The 18860-nt window shown below is 36.9% G+C and overlaps 1 protein-coding gene across 3 annotated transcripts in view; it reads right to left on the bottom strand.

The window, feature by feature from the left end:
• The window catches only part of MUC5AC (mucin 5AC, oligomeric mucus/gel-forming), a 46877-nt gene that overhangs the window by 25485 nt on the left and 2532 nt on the right, over window positions 1-18860 (bottom strand). For 2 of the 3 annotated variants that reach the window (XM_071558768.1, XM_071558771.1), the window contains exons 2-27: window positions 18321-18380; window positions 17069-17330; window positions 15951-16065; window positions 15394-15484; window positions 14897-15009; window positions 14213-14429; window positions 13754-13879; window positions 12645-12762; window positions 11722-11860; window positions 10296-10406; window positions 9818-9887; window positions 8887-9024; window positions 8638-8802; window positions 7813-7907; window positions 6706-6832; window positions 5871-6126; window positions 5200-5249; window positions 4505-4605; window positions 4225-4376; window positions 3591-3729; window positions 3380-3493; window positions 2895-3074; window positions 2140-2379; window positions 1367-1523; window positions 627-755; window positions 153-294 (exon numbers count right to left, since the gene is read on the bottom strand). In XM_071558768.1, the coding sequence (XP_071414869.1) occupies window positions 153-294; window positions 627-755; window positions 1367-1523; window positions 2140-2379; window positions 2895-3074; window positions 3380-3493; window positions 3591-3729; window positions 4225-4376; window positions 4505-4605; window positions 5200-5249; window positions 5871-6126; window positions 6706-6832; window positions 7813-7907; window positions 8638-8802; window positions 8887-9024; window positions 9818-9887; window positions 10296-10406; window positions 11722-11860; window positions 12645-12762; window positions 13754-13879; window positions 14213-14429; window positions 14897-15009; window positions 15394-15484; window positions 15951-16065; window positions 17069-17330; window positions 18321-18380 (3607 nt within the window). The remainder of the gene's footprint in view (window positions 1-152; window positions 295-626; window positions 756-1366; window positions 1524-2139; window positions 2380-2894; window positions 3075-3379; window positions 3494-3590; window positions 3730-4224; window positions 4377-4504; window positions 4606-5199; window positions 5250-5870; window positions 6127-6705; window positions 6833-7812; window positions 7908-8637; window positions 8803-8886; window positions 9025-9817; window positions 9888-10295; window positions 10407-11721; window positions 11861-12644; window positions 12763-13753; window positions 13880-14212; window positions 14430-14896; window positions 15010-15393; window positions 15485-15950; window positions 16066-17068; window positions 17331-18320; window positions 18381-18860) is intronic. The other variant, XM_071558770.1, reaches the window with a different exon arrangement.

The following is an 18860-nucleotide window of genomic DNA, read 5'->3' as shown; positions in this document are numbered from 1 at the left end:
TATCATTTAAGTTTCTGGGACAGGAAAAAAAATTCATTATTCATCAGCCTCTGACTGGCCCAGTTCCTGTTGGTAAACAACAGATTTAATGTGTGATGAATTACGCTCCAAAACTTTAAACTCAATCATAAGAAAGTCTTTACTAAACCTACCATGACTGACAATTCTGCATTGGAGGCATCTCCATTCCTGGTTTGTAATTTTTTCCATTTTCATAACAACCACAATTAGAAACACAAGTCATGGTTTCTTCATCAAAATATGGCTTATTCTTTGGACAGTGTGGATAGCAGCCTGCAATAACAAGAGAATCATGTTGACAGTAGGCTTTTCACAAGTAGAAGTAACTCTACACTCCTATCTGCTTTCCCCAAATTGTCCCATGTGGTAAGTGGAATTTCAGTCCCTCCTTCTGCTATTCCTTTGATTCTGCATTAAGCTTTGAAGCATTTTGTCCTCTTCTTCAAGCAAGTTCATGACCCATTAAGCAATAAGATCTTAACTAGGAAATGTCTTCTTATAATTTCTAATCCAAACATGTCATATACTGAGTAACATAAATTTTGTTAATCATACTTCATTTTAAGATTTTATTAGTAGAATGAGATATGTATTATTATGTTTACCTTCCAAACTTCTCATCTCATGAAGGCATTTCCCACTTGGATTGTTGCAGGTCTTCATGCAAGGGGCTCCGCATGGCTTGTAATGCCACTCACATTCCCCTTGCGGATTGTAGTAATCACAGAACAGAGCTAGAAGAACAAGAAGTGTCAGCAAAATACATTTGATCTTCTGGCTCTGTAGTCTTTCAAGTTTTGCTAGGTAAAAGTCTCATGGGATCAGCTTAATCACATAGGTGGTCAACAGTATATTGTCTTATTGTTAATTTAATGCAATTCTTACATGTCTACCACCTTTTGATGACAAATTTATAAAGCATAGAACAGAATTACACATTAAACATGAAAAATCAGTTGATTGAAACACTGGTTTTAGCTAGTATGCACTACTATTTATTTACATGGAGCCTGATGTAGACAGGTGGGATTGTAATATAATATTACAATTCACTAGTTGTGTATCATGGCTGACAAGGTAATCAGGCATTAATCACATCACTTTTAGTAAGATAGGTTATCTTCCAGTGATTTACCCAGCTTGCTTTGTTGGGTATTTTTGGGCTGGGTTGTTTTGGGGGTTTTGTTAGTTTGGGGGGTTTTGTTGGGTTGTTGTTGTTTTTTAAGAATACCAGGCCTCTTACAAATACAATTTTATCTTTTTTTTTTTTTCTACTTTGTTTCATTTTTCCTTCTCTTTTCTTTCCCTCTGGATCCCATAAAAAAAGTAGTGAGTTGAAACTTACGACAAATGGATGGTGTTCTCCATGAAATGCAGATGTCCAGCTCATTGCATGCTTGAGCATAGGCAGCTACTGCTGTACAGAAACATTCACAGTCTCCTCCAGTGTCGCAGGCACAAGCATCATCCACACAGGCTTGATAATATTCATTTGGTTCAACCTGATGGAGAAAACAGTTTTCATGCCTTTGTACTCTTTTTATCATCCTAAAACAGCTGAATGAAATATCTGAAACTGACAGCTCTACGTGTGAGAAAGTTAAGAAAGGAAGAAACCCCAAGAATGCTTGGAAAAATCAAGAGGCAAATGTAGTATAAAGCTATTGCTATTAAGCTGCAATACTAAGAACTGTGTGATACTAATGATACAGTTGCAGAATACTGTTAATTACTACTAGCTAACACAGTCATACATATCAGGTGGCTGATATTTATATTAGTAGGAAATAAACATCCTGAGATTTATCTATGATTGTTCCTACTATTAAAAACAGATAAACAAAAACAACCAACCAAAACTCAAAACTATCCGTTGCCTTAGTGTACTTGTTCAAGGCAAAAGCTGAGAAAACGAATGTGAAAATACTTTTGTGAAAATACCTTCTATGCAGTCTCTGTAGAACTTGGTCTAACTCCACTTTGTCAAGTATGACAAAATGTATTTTAGGATGGTGGGGTTTTTGGTGTTTTGTTTTGGGTTGAGTTTTTTGCTATCTTACATACGAATTGATGCAATCTTTCTCTCAAGAGAATTTAAGACTAAAGTTTTTGTCATACCTGAGAGTGACACTTTGCAAACACTTCACTGGTAATGATGCTACATTGCTTCTGTGCCCAGGCTTTCCTGTACGGGTTTGCAGTGCATGGGTCCTTTGTACGATTGGCATTTGGGCAACTGGAAGACACTTTCCAACTATTGGCAAACTCCAGCACATTTCCTACCACAGACTGACTGCGAGTAGTGAAGTCATTATTTCCATTGCCATCATAGTTTCCACAGAGTCCACAGACATGTCCCTGCATCAGGATAAACACACAAAGTCACAAAGATCAGTGAAGTACAGTTTCTCAGTACCTGTAAGAAACATACTTCACGATGAATCTTATTCAAGTTTATCTGTGCCTCTTAAGTAACAGTGTTGGACACTTTCATAAAATGCCTTTCATTAAGAGAGATTTCTAACTTGTTGTTAGGAGGGATAAGCATGAGGATAGGAAGCAGAGTAGACTCATGGGTTTTGTTCTTAGTACAGAGCTGTTTAGTTTTAGATGGTCCTGAACATATCTTTTCAGTGAGGTCTTTGCATGAGGAAAGCTACTGATGTAGTTGCTGTTATGCCATTGCAATATAATGTTGTTTAAGGAAAATTCATAGTACATGATTGAAGTTAACATAGTAAGGACAATAATATGCAATTGCTGCTCTTGCAGTCTTTCAGTTACAGCCTAAATTTCCTCCCTTTGTTTTCTGCTAGATAATATGAATATGTTTCAGAATTCATTTTATTCAGGTTTTCAATATCAAAGTGTACCTGAAAGCTGGGACTAAGTTTGATGAATATACTGGTTTTCTTGTCCCACATGAGTATCAGACCAGCGGTAGTGTCAACCACCAGGTAGATACCCATGGAACGGATTTGGAATGGTATTTTTCCTCCAGGTGTCCTCTGGATGACATCAGAGTGTCCGTCACTGAGTACCAGCTCATAGTTCTAAGACAGGAAAAGAAAAAGAGGTCAATTTAAAAAAAATCACCTACTTTGGTACCATTTTATATGTTGCCAGTAACTTATTGAAATAATAACTTTATTATTAATAAAGGGATTCTATTCAGTCTCATGTTAAGAAATTTCTCTTTAGAGTTCCCTTCTTTACTTTCTCCAGCAGAAAGCAGAATCAGTAGCAGGGAGTAAAGTTGTCTAGTAACATTTTCACTATCTTGGAGGATAATTCTGCAATGAAGTCTGTCTGGAACAGCTTGCCTACACTTCTGGCACAACTTAAATATGATTCTTACCTCCAGAAAAACTTTAATAGACTTGGAGCAAGTGGTTCCTGTAGTGCCACATGGAATGTTCTCAGTGATTACTCTGAAGGTTCCCTGATTCATAGCTTGTTGACCACAGTAGTTCTGAAACAGGGGAATGGTATTCAGTGTTAACTATGCCACTTGGACATAAGTAAAATGCAAGGTACTCATTGTAAAAATCTGTGAAGGACTCTCTTACCTGGACCAGAACATATTCACAGTCTCCCTCAAAATCAAAGCGTTTGCCATCAAAGGTGGTATAATGCCCATCTCCATAAACAGAACAGGTTTCCAGGCAGGGTTCCTCAGAGCAATGCCACTTTCTGTTTCTACATGTGCTACATGAGACAAAAAGCACTTGAAATGCAAAAACTTGACATACATACTATATAACTACTTAAAATGTGTTGGGACTCTAATGAAAAAATTAAGTTTGCTTATTCTCAAAAATATATCATAGCTTAAGAATTTTTAGGATTTAGCCAAAGACTTAATGGTGTAATGAATCATTTGGATTAGAAGACATTAACTCTTCCACATTTCCAAATCTTGCTGGATATATTGAAATGTAGGGATTGCCTGGGAAGAAAAAAAGTTTCTTGGCTCAAATTAATGAGACAAACTCCCAAACACAGTGTTCTTCTGATCACTTGCAATTTCTGGGCTATACACCATTGAGAAAAGCAGAGAGTGCTTGCATTTATCTACTAAATAGATAATTTTATGTAGCATTCCTTCTTACAAATCTCAACGCTGCTAAAGTGAAATGCTATTCACTCATATGTTATTCCCCTAGAGCTTAGAGGAAATATTATTTTTCCATGTGTTCTTACCAGTTGTTACAGCCAACTCTGATTGATTCCCCTGGACTGTAGGAATTCCCATTGTGAATACATGGACAGTCTTCTGGAGCTATACAGCCACCTTTGCCATTTAACACTTGATCATTAGGACATACACAGCCAGAGACACAGTGAGTTCTGTACTGTAAGGACCATAGAGAAAACATGTATTGAAACATTTCCCTTCTGAAAGAGTCCAGCTGTAGCTGGTAATTGTAAAAGAGGTCAAGTTTAATACGCTTTCAACTAGGTATAAAGGGCCTCTACTTACACATTCCATATCTAAAGTCTGACAGCTCTTCTGGCATCCTGCTCCTACCACATCTGCAGTGGCATTGCCACAGTCAATATAAACCATGGGAGGTATGCAGACTGAAAGAGAGAAAAGCCATGAGAAACATGACAGCAACATGCATTTGTCTCTTTACATTTCCTTAATACAGACGGAAGGATAAAGGAAAAGACTCCTTTGTGACATATCGGTACTTTAATATTATGTGTTTAATAAGAAAGAGAAACTGGAAATTGTTTTGAACTCATATTCATATCTTTTTGGTGATTATGATGGAGTACTGAATGAAATTAATGCTTAGTTAGCATTAATTAGTCAGAAAAAAAACAAAATAAAAAGATTCTGAATTACTTTGTCTGAGTTTTATTTTTGGCTTTTACTACTTTTAATTAAAATATGGATGGTTTTCCCTCATGTTCAGTGAGGTGACCAAGTATTCTCTTTTTCTGGGTAAGCCAGGGGTTCTAACTTGTTTTATCCATCTGAAAGGTAAGACCGTGTTTCTTTGTATTTTGGGAATATCCTCTACAATACAGAAGTCCTCAGTTCATTTTCTTGATGGATTTCATACTTTTACAATTTGCATCATAATGACAATAGAAGAGAGAAATGAAAAGAATGAAGATGGAAAGAGAGAATAAAAGAAAATCTTAAGGGATAAAATTATATGTTACCTGGTTCAGGTTTCTCTCCAATGCAGCTCAGTTTTCCATACGTGCAAGTGCTATTAATAAAAGAAAAAAGGAAAGTGAATGGATATGTTTTAACTTCTTGTTGTTGCTAATTTTCAGGCTGTTTCCTGGTGAATTTGAAATAATGAAAAATAAAACAAAGAAAACATGTCCTTTATCAAAATAGCTTGTACTATTCAAAAATATTCTATATTAGAGCAGGGCAAAATTCAAGCGTATTGTATAAAAAGAAGTGTTTTCTTTGTCTATTTGCTTGGTTTAAAACTGTCCTTCAAAATAATTCTGATTCCATTTATAATGGGAATAATCTGAAATGGTATTATCATGCATCTTTCACCATGGAACAACTCTTCTACAGTCATAGATAAAAAAAGTATGTGTTGAGCAGAAGGAGGCAGGAAAGCAAGGAGAGAGAGGGACTGGGTGAGAGTTTGGCTATTAGCAAAAGCTACCCTGTCACAATATGTTTTCTTCAATTCCTGTAGTTCAAGTACAATCTTCTACCTTCAGCTCTAACAATTTTTAAGAATCTATGATTTTTTTAATTGAAATTATTAGGGAGAGAAATGCATTTGACTTGATTTCATAATGTATATATAGTTACATGATTGCCTATATCCAATCTCATTTTTTTTTGTTTACAAATGTCTTACCAGACAACACCATTATCATGAATAACTTCTCCAGAAGATAGAGACATTCCTTTGTAGTAACAAGGACAGCTAGATACAGGCACACATTTGCCACTTTCATCCATGTAGGTTCCATTTATGCAGGTGCAGCCATCAACTGGGACAAACTTGATGCTGCATGTGACATCAGGCTCGCTCAGAGACCGGCAGGTGGGTTGACAGGTATCCACATTGTACGTGTACTTCAAAGATTTCGGACACAAGGTGGTGTATTTTGCTTGAGAGTAAAAAGGTGAGTTACATTTGTAGTTAATTTAAGAATCAAAGTATGTATAAAGGAAGTACTTGAGGTAATATATATGATAAACATGGCAATGTATATACTCATGCTTTACTGATACCCTCAATAGTGTAATTTTGTTTTTTTTATTGCTAGAGCAGAATTTCCCCCTATAAATGTGCCACAAATACAAATGTTTTGTCCAAGCTAAAAAAAAAAAATAGAACAAGGTTCAACCATATTAATGCATACTATATTTTTTCCTCATTGCTATTTATATATTTTTTTGTTAAATTGAGGAACACCTTATTTATTTTATTCCTATTGCAAGGGTATTGATCTCCATGTTAGTTCTGCTTGTTCTGAGCAAGTAATCTAACAAAGTCTGGGGTTTTTTTGTATTTCTCACTGTTTACTGCTTGTATTTTACGTTATTGCTTTCATCCTCAACTTATTGAAAGTCAATTCTGTACTTAAAACCCAGTTTAATAAAATTTATTGTGGGAATCCTTGACAGCTACTGTATGGGGCATTCTGGATGACAACTTTCAAAAGGCAAAGGGATGTAAAACTTACTGCAGGCTTTTCTTCTCCATCCAGTGAGGAGAACTCCTTTCGCAGCACAGGCTCTGGCATAGCTGGAAAGGGCAGCACACATGCAGTCCTCACTCTTCTCACAGTTACATGTGTCAAACATGCAGTTCTAGGAACAGGGGATGACATGAACATCAGATTGTCATGTTGAAGCTGTGGCGCTATACTTTTTAGAGTGTTACATTTGTTAGAGGTTAAAGGGAGCATAATCCACATGTGTAAGTAAACATATGCCTGTTTTTTATTGAGCTCTTTCAAAAAAAGATTCTTTGCATGAAGAAAGAGTAATTAGAGGCCCGAAATTTTGAACTTTTTCTTCCCCCCCCCCCTTTCAGGAGTTGGTAGGTTTTCCAGCTATTTCCAGTTTGTTCCCACTGTGCCATATATATTTAGAATAAATAAAGGGTATTTGATGCCCCTCAGCTTTTGGTGCTTAGGCTTAAGACCTTGGGTTCTCTGCATCAGAGGAACAAAGAAAACAAGAAGTTATTTAATGTGTTTCTATGCAGGGCAGGGATATTATAATATTGTAATTCCAGAAGTGTTTGCTGAAGATAATCTGATAAATTTCCAGTAAGAGAGAGGTTTTGTAAAGTACCTGGGGACTCTGTTACAGAACTTCATCACATTGAATTCCTGGAATGTTTTTGTTCATGTCTTATCTAAATCTCTTTGCTGCTTCTGACACACATTGCATGTATGTAAAGGGCAAGGCCTTCTGAGGGCAGTTCAGAGAAATTAAAGTACTAGTTAATATTCTAAGGCTTTCCTTATATCTCAGGAGGGACAGGTGTTGTTCCTTGGCCTCATAAGGAGTACAGATAGTACAAGCTCCTAGCTTAGTCTAAGTTTGCACCTAAAAATATGTGCAAGAGGAATATACCTCTAAGTTTATTCTCCTGGGAATGGAAAAAAAGATACCTATACAAAGGAGCAAATTTTATGTTATCTATTAAAAAACAAACCATTGGCTTGAAAAGAATTATCATGAATGCATCTCCTCCCAACTGGCAAGTTACTCCCTCAGGTGTTAATATCAGAAATCTGAGTCTTTTTGTCTTAAATGGAATAAAGTGAAGAGCCAAATACCTTCTGGTAAACTTCTGGGTTCACCGTTGAGTGACATTCAGCAAATGGTCCCATTGTATCAGAGAGCAGCCCACACCAGTGCTGAGCATACTGGTCTGTGAATTGAAAACATGGTAAGAATGTCTATTGTACTTAATTCTCAAAACTCTTCTCTCAATGTAACTATACTTTCTGCAGGGAAATTGCAGAAGCTTATCTTTACAATGTAATTCAGCACTGCATTTGCTGAAATAAAGTCTTTTGCTTCCCCTAGAGAGAAATATGAGCTCTTCATATACTGAATCCTCTCTAATTCCTGGTAATTGTCATGGAACAAGTTGAACTTTGAAAAGGAAGGTTCACATTGTAAATTAAAAATATGCTAGTTCATCCAAGAAAACAGAAGAGTGGCTTGTGAATAATCAAAAATTACATATTTTATAGGCAGAAATGGAGCTTGAAAACTTTGAAGTTCTGAATTTTAGGTCTGGTTCTCAGTTTAACAATGGAAGTGCCACACTGAGTCCAACTTTTAGTGGGGCTATGCGGTTTTTTTCCTATAGGAAAATTATCCCTTTCCAGGAATGTATCCCTAATATGCCATGTGGTTCCAGTTCCCCTTAAGTAAGCTGACAAAAACACGTTCTGTCTTGATTGAAAGGAATATTTTTAAAGATCCAAAATATTTTTCTAGCTATTGTTTATCAGCTAAAGTTTTCTAGTGTCAGCTGAGGAAAACTGTGTGCGCAAACAGTTGTGCTGTTCTGGCTAAATGCTTGGTGATTGATCATCTTATTCCTTCTTTGCACCTTAAAAGAGAAAGAAGTTACTATATGCTGAGCTTACCATTTTGTATGCTGACAGTACAGGGATTCTCAAAGGTATTTTTGGCATCAGGACAATCAGCCCGCGTTTTCCAAGTGTTGCCAAAGGCAGCTGAAGTACCCTCTATTACACCACTGGCGGTTTTGAAATCATCTGTCTGCATGTCATTGAAATTTCCACAGAGACCTAAGAGGAAGCAGATGCTCCATGAAAGTCCCCTACAGAATGACACATACTGGTGAAGACAGTTGTTACAGTAAGTTCACTTACCACAGGTCTGCCCTTTATGTGATGGGTCTAAGTCTATAAAAAGTTGCATGAAAGGCACAAGTTGAACTTGTAGCTGAAGACCAAAGGTTGTTTGCAGAATGATGAAGAAAGATGAAGGTCTGAAGATGGTGACATTTGCTAGGGATATAAGAACAAGAGAGTTATAATTTCATACAAAAAGAGCAGCTAAAATAACTATTCATTATACAAAAGAATTCTATAGCTGTGTTTGATATGATCCTAATTTCTAAAGAACTGGGGGGGGAGGGGGTGGGGGGTGGGTAATGGTCCAATAGAATTTCAAATCCGACACCAAAATAAGTTAGTCGTAATGCTTAAACAGTAAATGTATACAAAATGTCTCCTTTCTGTGAGGTGTTGTAAAATAAGGGGAAAACCACACACTTTTGTTGCTATTTAAAGGTTGCCTTTCCTTGATGAAATGATGTAACACTATTTAATGGAAAGCTGCTTCCTGGATCTATTCTGTAATTGCATAGTTTGCTTTGTGTTCAGATGCAATTGTATCTGAGAAGAACTGGCATGAGAAACTCCAGGGATGAACATGTTCCAAGCAAAGGAACAGAGGGAATACAGGGCACTAAGTGACTTGAGATATTGGAGTCCTGTTGCATGTCACGTTTTTTCTTCCCTCTCTTCTGGCAATTTTTCAATCTGGAAGTGTCTAATGACACTATTTGCTTGAATTGAATTTCCATTTCATTAGATATTTAGACCTTAGTTTTGCTAAAAGTGTTGAATAGGCAAACCCTATTACATTAAAAATGGGAGACTATGGTCTACTGAAGTAATTTAAGTTTGCTGCAGTGTAGTCAGAGGTAGAATTTGGCTTTAGATTAGCTCATGTAGTAACATTTTAAAGTAAAAAAAAAATAAATAAACATCACAGAAGTCTTCCAAAGCAACCAACCTGCTGAGAATGGCAGCTGTGTGTAGATCATATTCACAAATACACTACCAGAAGGCTGGATCACAATGTTCTGTCCACAAGAAAAGACAATGATTATAAAGCATATTTAGGAAAAATAAAACACAATCATAATGTTTCTAATACTGTACAAGATAGAGGCAAAAAAAGAAGTGGAGGGAGACTACAGTGATGTTCCCATTCCTGTATTATTTCTTTAATATTTATTACTATAGTCCATTGACTGTCCAAAAAAAAGCAGAAGCCCAACGTTATCTAAGTAAGAGAAAACTACTAGGATCTCGTATTCTAATGTTTTTACTTTATTCTTAATTTTACTTTGAATCACATTCAAATGAGATAAAACAAAATTCAGAGCAGATTTCTTGTCTGTGCTGTTGTGTTGTTTGCAAAACTGCTTGGCTGTTAAGCTTTGAGAACGTTCCTGCAGCATCTTAGGTTGTCTGCATTTGCTACTTACAGTTTGTCCTCCACTTAGGCTGATGGCTATACCCTTGAGGCATGTCTCAGTGTCAGTCAGGCCACACTTGTGGATATCTCCCAAAACTGTGAATTCATTGCTGTCACAGAGCTAGAAGAAGAAAATACAAGATATTAATAAAAGGATTTGTTACATTAATATTGTTATCTTAAAGAGATTCACACTCAAATGGAATTCTTACTAAAGTGAGCCTTTCAAAATATTGTTCATTTCATTTCTTCTTGCTCATGTGGTTTTACATGTATGTATACAGCCACCAAGTCAGCTGGCATTCATACAGCCTGCACACTGGAAGCTATCCATTGTTCCCAACGTTCAAGGGCAATTTAGACATATTAAGCTGAACAGTAAAACTCCCTAATGCTTAGATAGTACCTCCTGATGTTTATGTATTACTAGTTTAATATGGTAGAGAAGAAGGAAACATGCCTTTCTTGTCCAGTGGTTAACAAGTTTACCAAAGAGAGGAAAGACATTATTTCCAGTCTTCTGCACTGAATAGATTATCAAAGATGCTGGTGATTTGAACATTCTTTTAACATGGAGGAAATAGTACATTTAAATATTCTCTAACAGAAGAAAATTAAGCTAAAATCCTTATTCACTAAGTTACTGAATAAAGGCAAAAATTCAGTTTTTGTCTTGGTTCTGATTTTCATAGCACTGTGTTCTTTGAGCCACCTTCAGAGGGTGACTAATTGCTCAGACAGAATAGGGAAACAGAGAAAGCTGTAATTCTGGATGTGTCTTAACACTTTTTTGGCATAATGAAGACTAAATTGAGGACAGCTGAGATGCAGAATTACAGCCATCTGGAAATCCAGTAATAAATTTGTGGCCTTTTGAACTTTTGAGTACAAATTTAGTGATTTTCTCTACTTTCAGAGACCCTGAGAATCTAATTTTAAATCTTGGTGCTAAAAAGAGGAGTATAAAGTGTAAGTCTGATCTATGCTTTGATTGCAGATCAAGAACAGTGCTTGTGAATATCATTCAAAAGTTTCATCAATTTAGTCTAATCTACTTCTAAATTACTCTAGCTCTTTCTAAGTTTTTGTCATTCTCTTTCTTGGTAATATTCAGATTGATCTTGTCGATCATAGATTTAATTCAACATGAAGTCCTTATGAAAATACCCATCCAGTACAAATAAACCATAAAAATACCTAGGGTTATGAATTTTAACCTAAAAACTCAGTGCAATTTTTAAACAATGTTCAAAGAACACAAAACTACTACAATACTATTTAGTAGAGCCCTAACAGATAGGTACCTGAAATCCATTTAAAGCTCCCTGTTGACCCTCTAACTTTCAGAAAGTTGGTGTGATTGCCAGTTGCTTTCATCAAACAATGTTATATATAATCAAAACCATTTTCCTTCAGCAAGGGTGAATCATTTTTACCTTGGTTAAGACATAGCTACAGTCTCCAAAGAAAGAGTAATACTTCTCATCAAATGTTGAAATGTGGGAGCCTCCTTCAATACTGCAAGTCCCAGGGCATGACTGAGTGACACAAGACCATTCACCTCCAACACAGGCACTGAAATGAAGAAGGCATTCAGTAACCACGGGTAATGCAAATGTAAATTAAATAGAAGACAATAAGGGCAGATGATGCCTCAGTTTTCCTCTTGAAACACTGACCATACTGTCAAACAGTGTTTCTTTAAAACATTTACTATGGGGCAGGCATATTTGTATTAGTGATAATTTTATATTTGTATTGCTGTTCATTTCCAGTCTTTGGACAGAATTCACTGCTGGTAAACTGTCACACATCCTGCTGCATATGAAGTATCACTCCTCATCTCCATTAGCATGGCTCAAGCTTAAAACGTGCTAAGTATTTAATGGAAAATAACATGCACACTTGTGGTTCTTGTATTCATAGATAGATAGGTGTATTTGCATACTCTTATGCAATAATACTTTGGTAGTTATAGTGATATTCAAAAAATATACAGATAATATTTGCCAAACATGCCTCTCAAATGTGATCTTCCACTCTGTCTAAATGGTACATGCCCCTAAATATCATGTCCCCTATAGTATTTATATGAGCATCCTAGTATTACCCTGTAGTGCTGCAAATACTAATTAAAATTTTTAAACACCTCCATTGAAGGAACTATTAAAAAACTCAAATTTAGCCTCCAAGTGTAAGGGGACAACAGAGATGAAAGTATCCTCTAAAACAGTGTAATCAGAAAACCTCAATTGAAAAGCAGTTCCTATTTTTTAAGTGCAAATTAGCATTTTTACCCTGTCTTCAAAATATTCAGGTAATGCACCTAAAAGAACAGAAGTGTGAGAAAGTGTGTTACCATGATCTGCATTTAGATGAGAAGGAGGCACCAGGAGCATAAGTTTCACCTTCATAGGTACAGTGACATTCTCTACGGGGAATGCAGCCAGCACCATTAACATCGTCAAATACCATTCCTAGGGGAAAAAAATAGTGTTACTCATTCTGTACACTGCACAACCTGCCTTTGAGCACATGTTTAGCAGATGCCTGAGAATATGTCCTATTGCTTCTGTATTACACGGTACTCTAAAATAATAGGATGCAAGCTATGTAGAGATTGAAGGGCTCTATTCCACTGAAACCTATCTAAAAATCTCAGGGTGATCAAGAGACCTCTAGGGAAACACCTTCATTAGAATGGAATTAGAATTAAAACAATTAGATAATGAGGTGGAATAGATGAACCATTTGTAAGACTGCTCAGGGACTTAATTGTATAGTAAATACTTTTGTGCCCAGAGACACAGGATTGTTTAAGAGAACCAATGATGGTGAATTCTGTGAGGCATCATAAGAATGGGCAAAACTGCTGCAACAGGTCAAGATCCTACCATAATGTCACTCACAACAGCAACAGAAATTCTCAGCCCCAGAAGCGTGCACACAGAGGACGCATTTGCATTATTTGCCTTGTACTGATACTCAGGTCTCATGCATAATTCTCTGAAGCACAACATTTTATATGCTGCATATTGCTCTCTTAGCTCCTTGTTTAGACACATAGCACTTGACAAGAAGGAGCTGGTAATTTGGTGAACCAGATGCAGCTTGGCTAACAGTGGAAGTTATCATTGTGTGCAAAATCTGATTAAATATTTCATACTTTCTGGAAACTGATTCTGAATGCTGAGAATAAAGACTTCCTGTTGCTGCTAGGAACAAATTACCTTATTCTTAGTTCAGTCATTATATGCATGTCTTCAGCATGTTTGGTGTTTAAAAGGGCATTTAGTAATCTGAATAGAAACAGAGCATGTGTATCATGAAGGAATTGTAGCTATTCTTCTGATGATAATGATGCTGATGATGTGATGAGAATGATACAAAGTCTGAAAGTTGTTAGGTGTATACAGATAAGTATTCTAGTGTGCTTGGCTATGAAAAAAGGGCAGGAAATACGCTTGCCTGGAGGACAGACGCAGCCATCTGTACAATGGTCTTCACAAAGTGCAGATCGTTCTGGGTTGCTGCACGTGTCAGAGCAGGGAGAGCCACACTCATGGTACTGCATGTTGAATGGACATGATTTGGCTAAAAGTAGAAAGAGTATTATAAAGCTAACTTTTCCTTTGAAATGCTGAGGAAACAGTTTGTAATTCAGGATGTTTTCTGTCAAGATATGATGGGGAACCCTGATCCAAGTGGATCAGGATTTTCTGATGCATTTTAGATTTTCTGATACACATTAAAAACCCCCCAAACTTCCTTATTCCTAAAGTCTTTAGTATGATAACATAGAAGCTGATTTCATGATAAGTGTATGCACCTTTAAACAACTGTCTTCTTAAGGAAAAATGAACATATTTGAACTGTAATAGATGCAGCTAGTAAGCACAGGTGAAAGTCCCTTTCTGAGATACTTACGACACAGTTCTGATGTTCTCCAGTTCAGAGGATGTCCACCTGCATGAGCACACTGCCGGGAGTATTCAGCAAAAGTGTTACACATGCAGAAGTCAGCCATAGAGCTGTCACAGTGGCATAGGTCTTGTATGCAAGTTTCAATGTAGTCCTGGACATTCACAAGTATGTTGCAACTTGTAAATGCTTTACTGGTTAATACTGTCTCACAGATTGAAGTCTAGGAAGGAAAACAGAGAAGGTAAACAAAATATTTAGAAAACAAACCTAATTATTTAAGTCATGCAGCAGAATAAATCAGAGATCCATCTGGTCCACAAAACCTGTACAACAGTAGCCATATCAAGTATATCAATAGGGCAAGAACATAACTCTAGTATCTTTTGTATCTTGAGTTACTTTAACCTCAGGTGACTTTCCAAGCATTATACAATTTCTTTATATCAAGACATCCTCAGTGATTTTCTCTTTCAGGAAAACATGCAGTGTTCTCTTAGACAAGAAATATAACTTTTTAGCATTCAGTTTAGCAAAGCATAATATGTTAAATATAGAAAACTTTTCTTTCCAGACTTACAGTTGAGTCATATTCATGCTACATTTTTTTCCCTTTTAAAAATTTTTCTCCAAAGATAAGGAGAATATCTTTCACACCAAGAAAACAAATTCTGAGAGAGAGGTCCTTACAAATTCTGCCGAGCAGTTCATTTGAACAATAGGAGGAATAGGATCATCACACTGCTCTGTGGGTCCATCCATCTTCTGCCTATTACCAAACTGTATGGGAGTCAGTTTTGTCTCTGTAAAAAACATTTCAAACACTAGAATGTTTACTGTTTTCTGCATGGAGATATTTTCTTTTGTGACATTACTTGCTATGACATGAACCTTGATTAGCAAATAATATCCCTCTAATAAGAAAGGTAAAAGACGACAAACAAGGAACTCAACATTAACTACTGAAAACAAGTATGAAGTTTTATGTGGCAGATCTCAAAACACCTATCAGTGATGGAAGCAGTCTAATACATCTCAAAGCCCTGAGTGTATGCATAACTGATACCACAGAAATAAATGAAAAAGTGTCACTACCTTTGCAGTTAATATGACTCACAGCCTATGTTACAGTATATTGTGAAAATAAAAACAAGCATCAATAAATAATAATACTTTTTATTACTTACTCCCTGAAATAAATTCATCATTAACTGGAATTCCATTGAAGTCCCCACAAAGTCCACAAGTTTGATTGGCATATTTCTTATCTAGTTCCACCTAAAAGAAACAAGGAAAGACGTTCATAGAAATGTCAGTCTTGAAGGTTGGCAGCACAGCCTACATCAATATTGCTTGTGTACTCAAAATTTGACATATGTTTGCTGTGCAGACTGTGTTGTGTGATAACAAGGGAGGCACCACTGGAAAGGTCAATGATGACCAGGAAAAACTTACTCTTATTCTTGCCCTGGGTTTTGAACATCAGTGCATTGCCAGATCTGTAATCTGGGGAATACTTCATTGTGAAGTGAGAATATTATAACTAGGTGTCTATTGACTCTGAACTGAGACTGGTGGGGCAAAAAAGGGAAACTGGGAGAAGACCGAAAGACAGAGCAATACACTAAAAACAGACACAAATCCAAAAGCAACTAATGTCTGCCTGGCTGATTAATACTACAAAGATGTAAACAGACTATTTGCAAAAAGTGGACTTTTTGTTGTGTTTTGAATGTTTTCTTACCAGGAGGGCATCCTGTTCGTTCCATAGGAAGGTCAGTCCTAACTTGGCAGAAACTTTCAAGTAGTTGTTACTTCTCTCTATCAAGACTCCCATGTGGCTGTACGGCATCTGAACCCTGAGGAAAGATCACTGTAAGTCAGCAGGGGGAGGGACAGAGTATTCATTGAATATCCACATTCTTTCTCATTGTCTTTGAGAATTTTCAACATGCATCAGTGAGGAAATTAGAGCAGTAGCTAAATACAGACAACACAGGTTTGTAATATCTTGTCCATTTCCCATGCAATTGCTTCTTATTGTGCAATGGGATTGGCCTTGCTTTCCCTGTTGTTCCTTTTGGCTTTCTCTCAAGGGTGCTTTTCTAGGTAAAATATTTGCATATGTTTTTGGTTGCATTGTTCAAAGAAGTGCTGGGAGGCTCTGTCTTGCAGGCAGTGTACTTCAGGCCTTCAGGCATTTGATAATAAAGGGGTAGACTCCAGGCTTTCTGTGACATGACTGACATTCAGAAACCCGTACCCAAGATAACCCTCACACTAGCTCACTGTACATAGCTGCTAAAATAGACAACTCACTGTGGGATAGCTGCCCAAATATTTACCTGGCCTTTTGGACAGGCTTCACACCCTATGTCAAAGTCAATGTTGCAATTGCTACATAGATAACAAGTTTCCAGCATAGATAATTTAAAATTAACTCAGATATAAGCTGCAGGTCACTACTTTACTGCACAGTTTGGTGCAAGGACAAGAACTGTAAAAAATGCCTGTCAAGGATTCTGTTCTAGTAAAATTAATGAAAAGTAGAAACTTGATTGTAAACCCTAACACTGACTGAATCTAGCTTATAGACTCAATTGCATATATACACACACACACAACTGTAGCAGTGGGGTAGCATGTGGGATATTGCTCATCCGAATAAAGTGAACACAGGGATAATGTGCAGAAGTGGCACTTAGCTCACTGTAAGCCCTCATTTTTGTTAATATTTCAGGAAGGACCTGAGCTCTCCAGCTGCTTGGGATAAGTGTGGGATTGGATGAAGGAAAGGGATGGTTGCTCAGACAGCCCACTGGGAGCAACAGCAGTGTTTACAGTGGCAAGTTATAAACATACAATTTGTTGTCTAGCCGGACAGAGCTGCGGGTCAGTTCGATCACTGCTCCTTCCAGCTTCATGATGACATGAGTGATCATGGTAGCATTTTCCACCATTGTACGCCGAATCTGGATGTTGAAGTCCTCATAGGAAGACTTGCAGTTGGATGCAAAGATGTAATTGCAGGTTCCAGGAAAGTAAAAGATGTCCCCATCAAAGGTCTTGAAGTGGAAGTTACCCCATGTGCTACACACACGGCCATTGTGAAAGGGGTTGCCAGCTGTGGATTCAAAACAAGCAGGATGAACTTTCTTTAATTTGCTGTAAAACCCTCCCTTTAGATGATTTTTCCCTTCCAGTTCTTTCAGTAGCCTCTGTCCAAAAAGCCCATCTTCTGTTTTCCTCCTTCTCAAGCTATTTGTTCATCATAATTTATTTATAATTCAGTTACTTTTTGTGTTTAATCTGTTTTGCATAGGAAAAGAGACCTCCTGGGTCACTAGATCCAATGCTCTGGTTCTGTCAGCATCCATATCTTCAAATCCTTCCCTAAATGTATGAATTTCTAAAGTTTGACCATAAAACCAGTTTAAAGTTAGTTTAAAACTCGTTGATACTCCTATTAGGGAAGGCCACTCATACCCACAACCTGCGAATGGCTGGAAGACTTTTGTCAACATCACCCAAACCATATTCCTGTCTGGTGTATGCCTGGTTGCTCTTGTGTCACAATTACACTTCACCTTGAAGGGATTCCACCTCCCTGCTATTCCCTCCGCCAATTATAGAAATATCTTATTTCATTTCATTCTTCATTTCCTTACAAGCAGGCTCTCCTATCTCCCTGATTATCTTCATAGTTGCTTTCTGCATTTCGTCCACATTTACACTCAACCTGCTTGAATGGTACCCTATATCCTAGATAGGATAGCTCCACAGTGTTTTCAGCATATTGATATTTTCCTCTCATTACTGGAAATATTTTGCATGATTTTTCCCATTATTATTACAGATCTAAATATATGCATCTACAAATAAATTGTTTACTTTTTTTCTTTACAACTACATCACAAAAACTCAATGCAGGTGAAGCACTGGATTTACGGATTATCCATGTTACCTGATGAACTGACTATTTTCCTGTTAATTTTTTTGTTTGTGGTGCTAAAGGACCTTTCACAATCTACTGACCTCTTCAGTAGCTCCATACTAGTACTTGTGTGATCAACAAGAACACAGATATCTGCACCATGACATAATTTTAACTTACCTTTTATTTTCAGTGTGTTTTGAAAAGGTGGAATGATTGTCACTTCTTGGGATTTGAAAGCTGGTGGAAAATTGAAAGGAGAAAAAATGATCAAGTTTTATCAGAAGTCTTACAAAATGAATAGAGGTATCCTAGTCTTTTTCATGATTAGTATTTCCTACTACTACTACTTACATTATAGGGGGAAGTTTCCACAAGGTTTTATTGCTGGTTTTTACACAATGCTCTGTGTTCTGTCTTTCTATAAACTTCACTAACAGCTAAAGCCCATGGACTATGCTCTTTGGTTGTAGTACTTTCTTTCACTGTTTGTTCAAGACTCCCATCGGATGCTGGCCCTTATTCTGAACCCAAAAGCAATATGATGCTCAGAGCACACTGTTGTAAAAATGATTCCAACAGCTATTTTTAGATACTTTGAGGTACACTTCTTGCAGGACAGACTTACTGATCAATTATTATTTCAACCTGCCATTACTAATATGCCAGGCAGCATTGTATCCTTCCACCCTTATTTTGCTCTGTACAGTTATATGTCCT

The sequence above is a fragment of the Pithys albifrons genome, chromosome 6, assembly GCF_047495875.1.
Source record: "Pithys albifrons albifrons isolate INPA30051 chromosome 6, PitAlb_v1, whole genome shotgun sequence".
In the NCBI taxonomy this organism is placed as follows: Eukaryota; Metazoa; Chordata; class Aves; order Passeriformes; family Thamnophilidae; genus Pithys; species Pithys albifrons.
The sequence above is the reverse complement of the archived record's forward strand: the minus strand, read 5'-3'. Positions and strand labels throughout refer to the sequence as shown.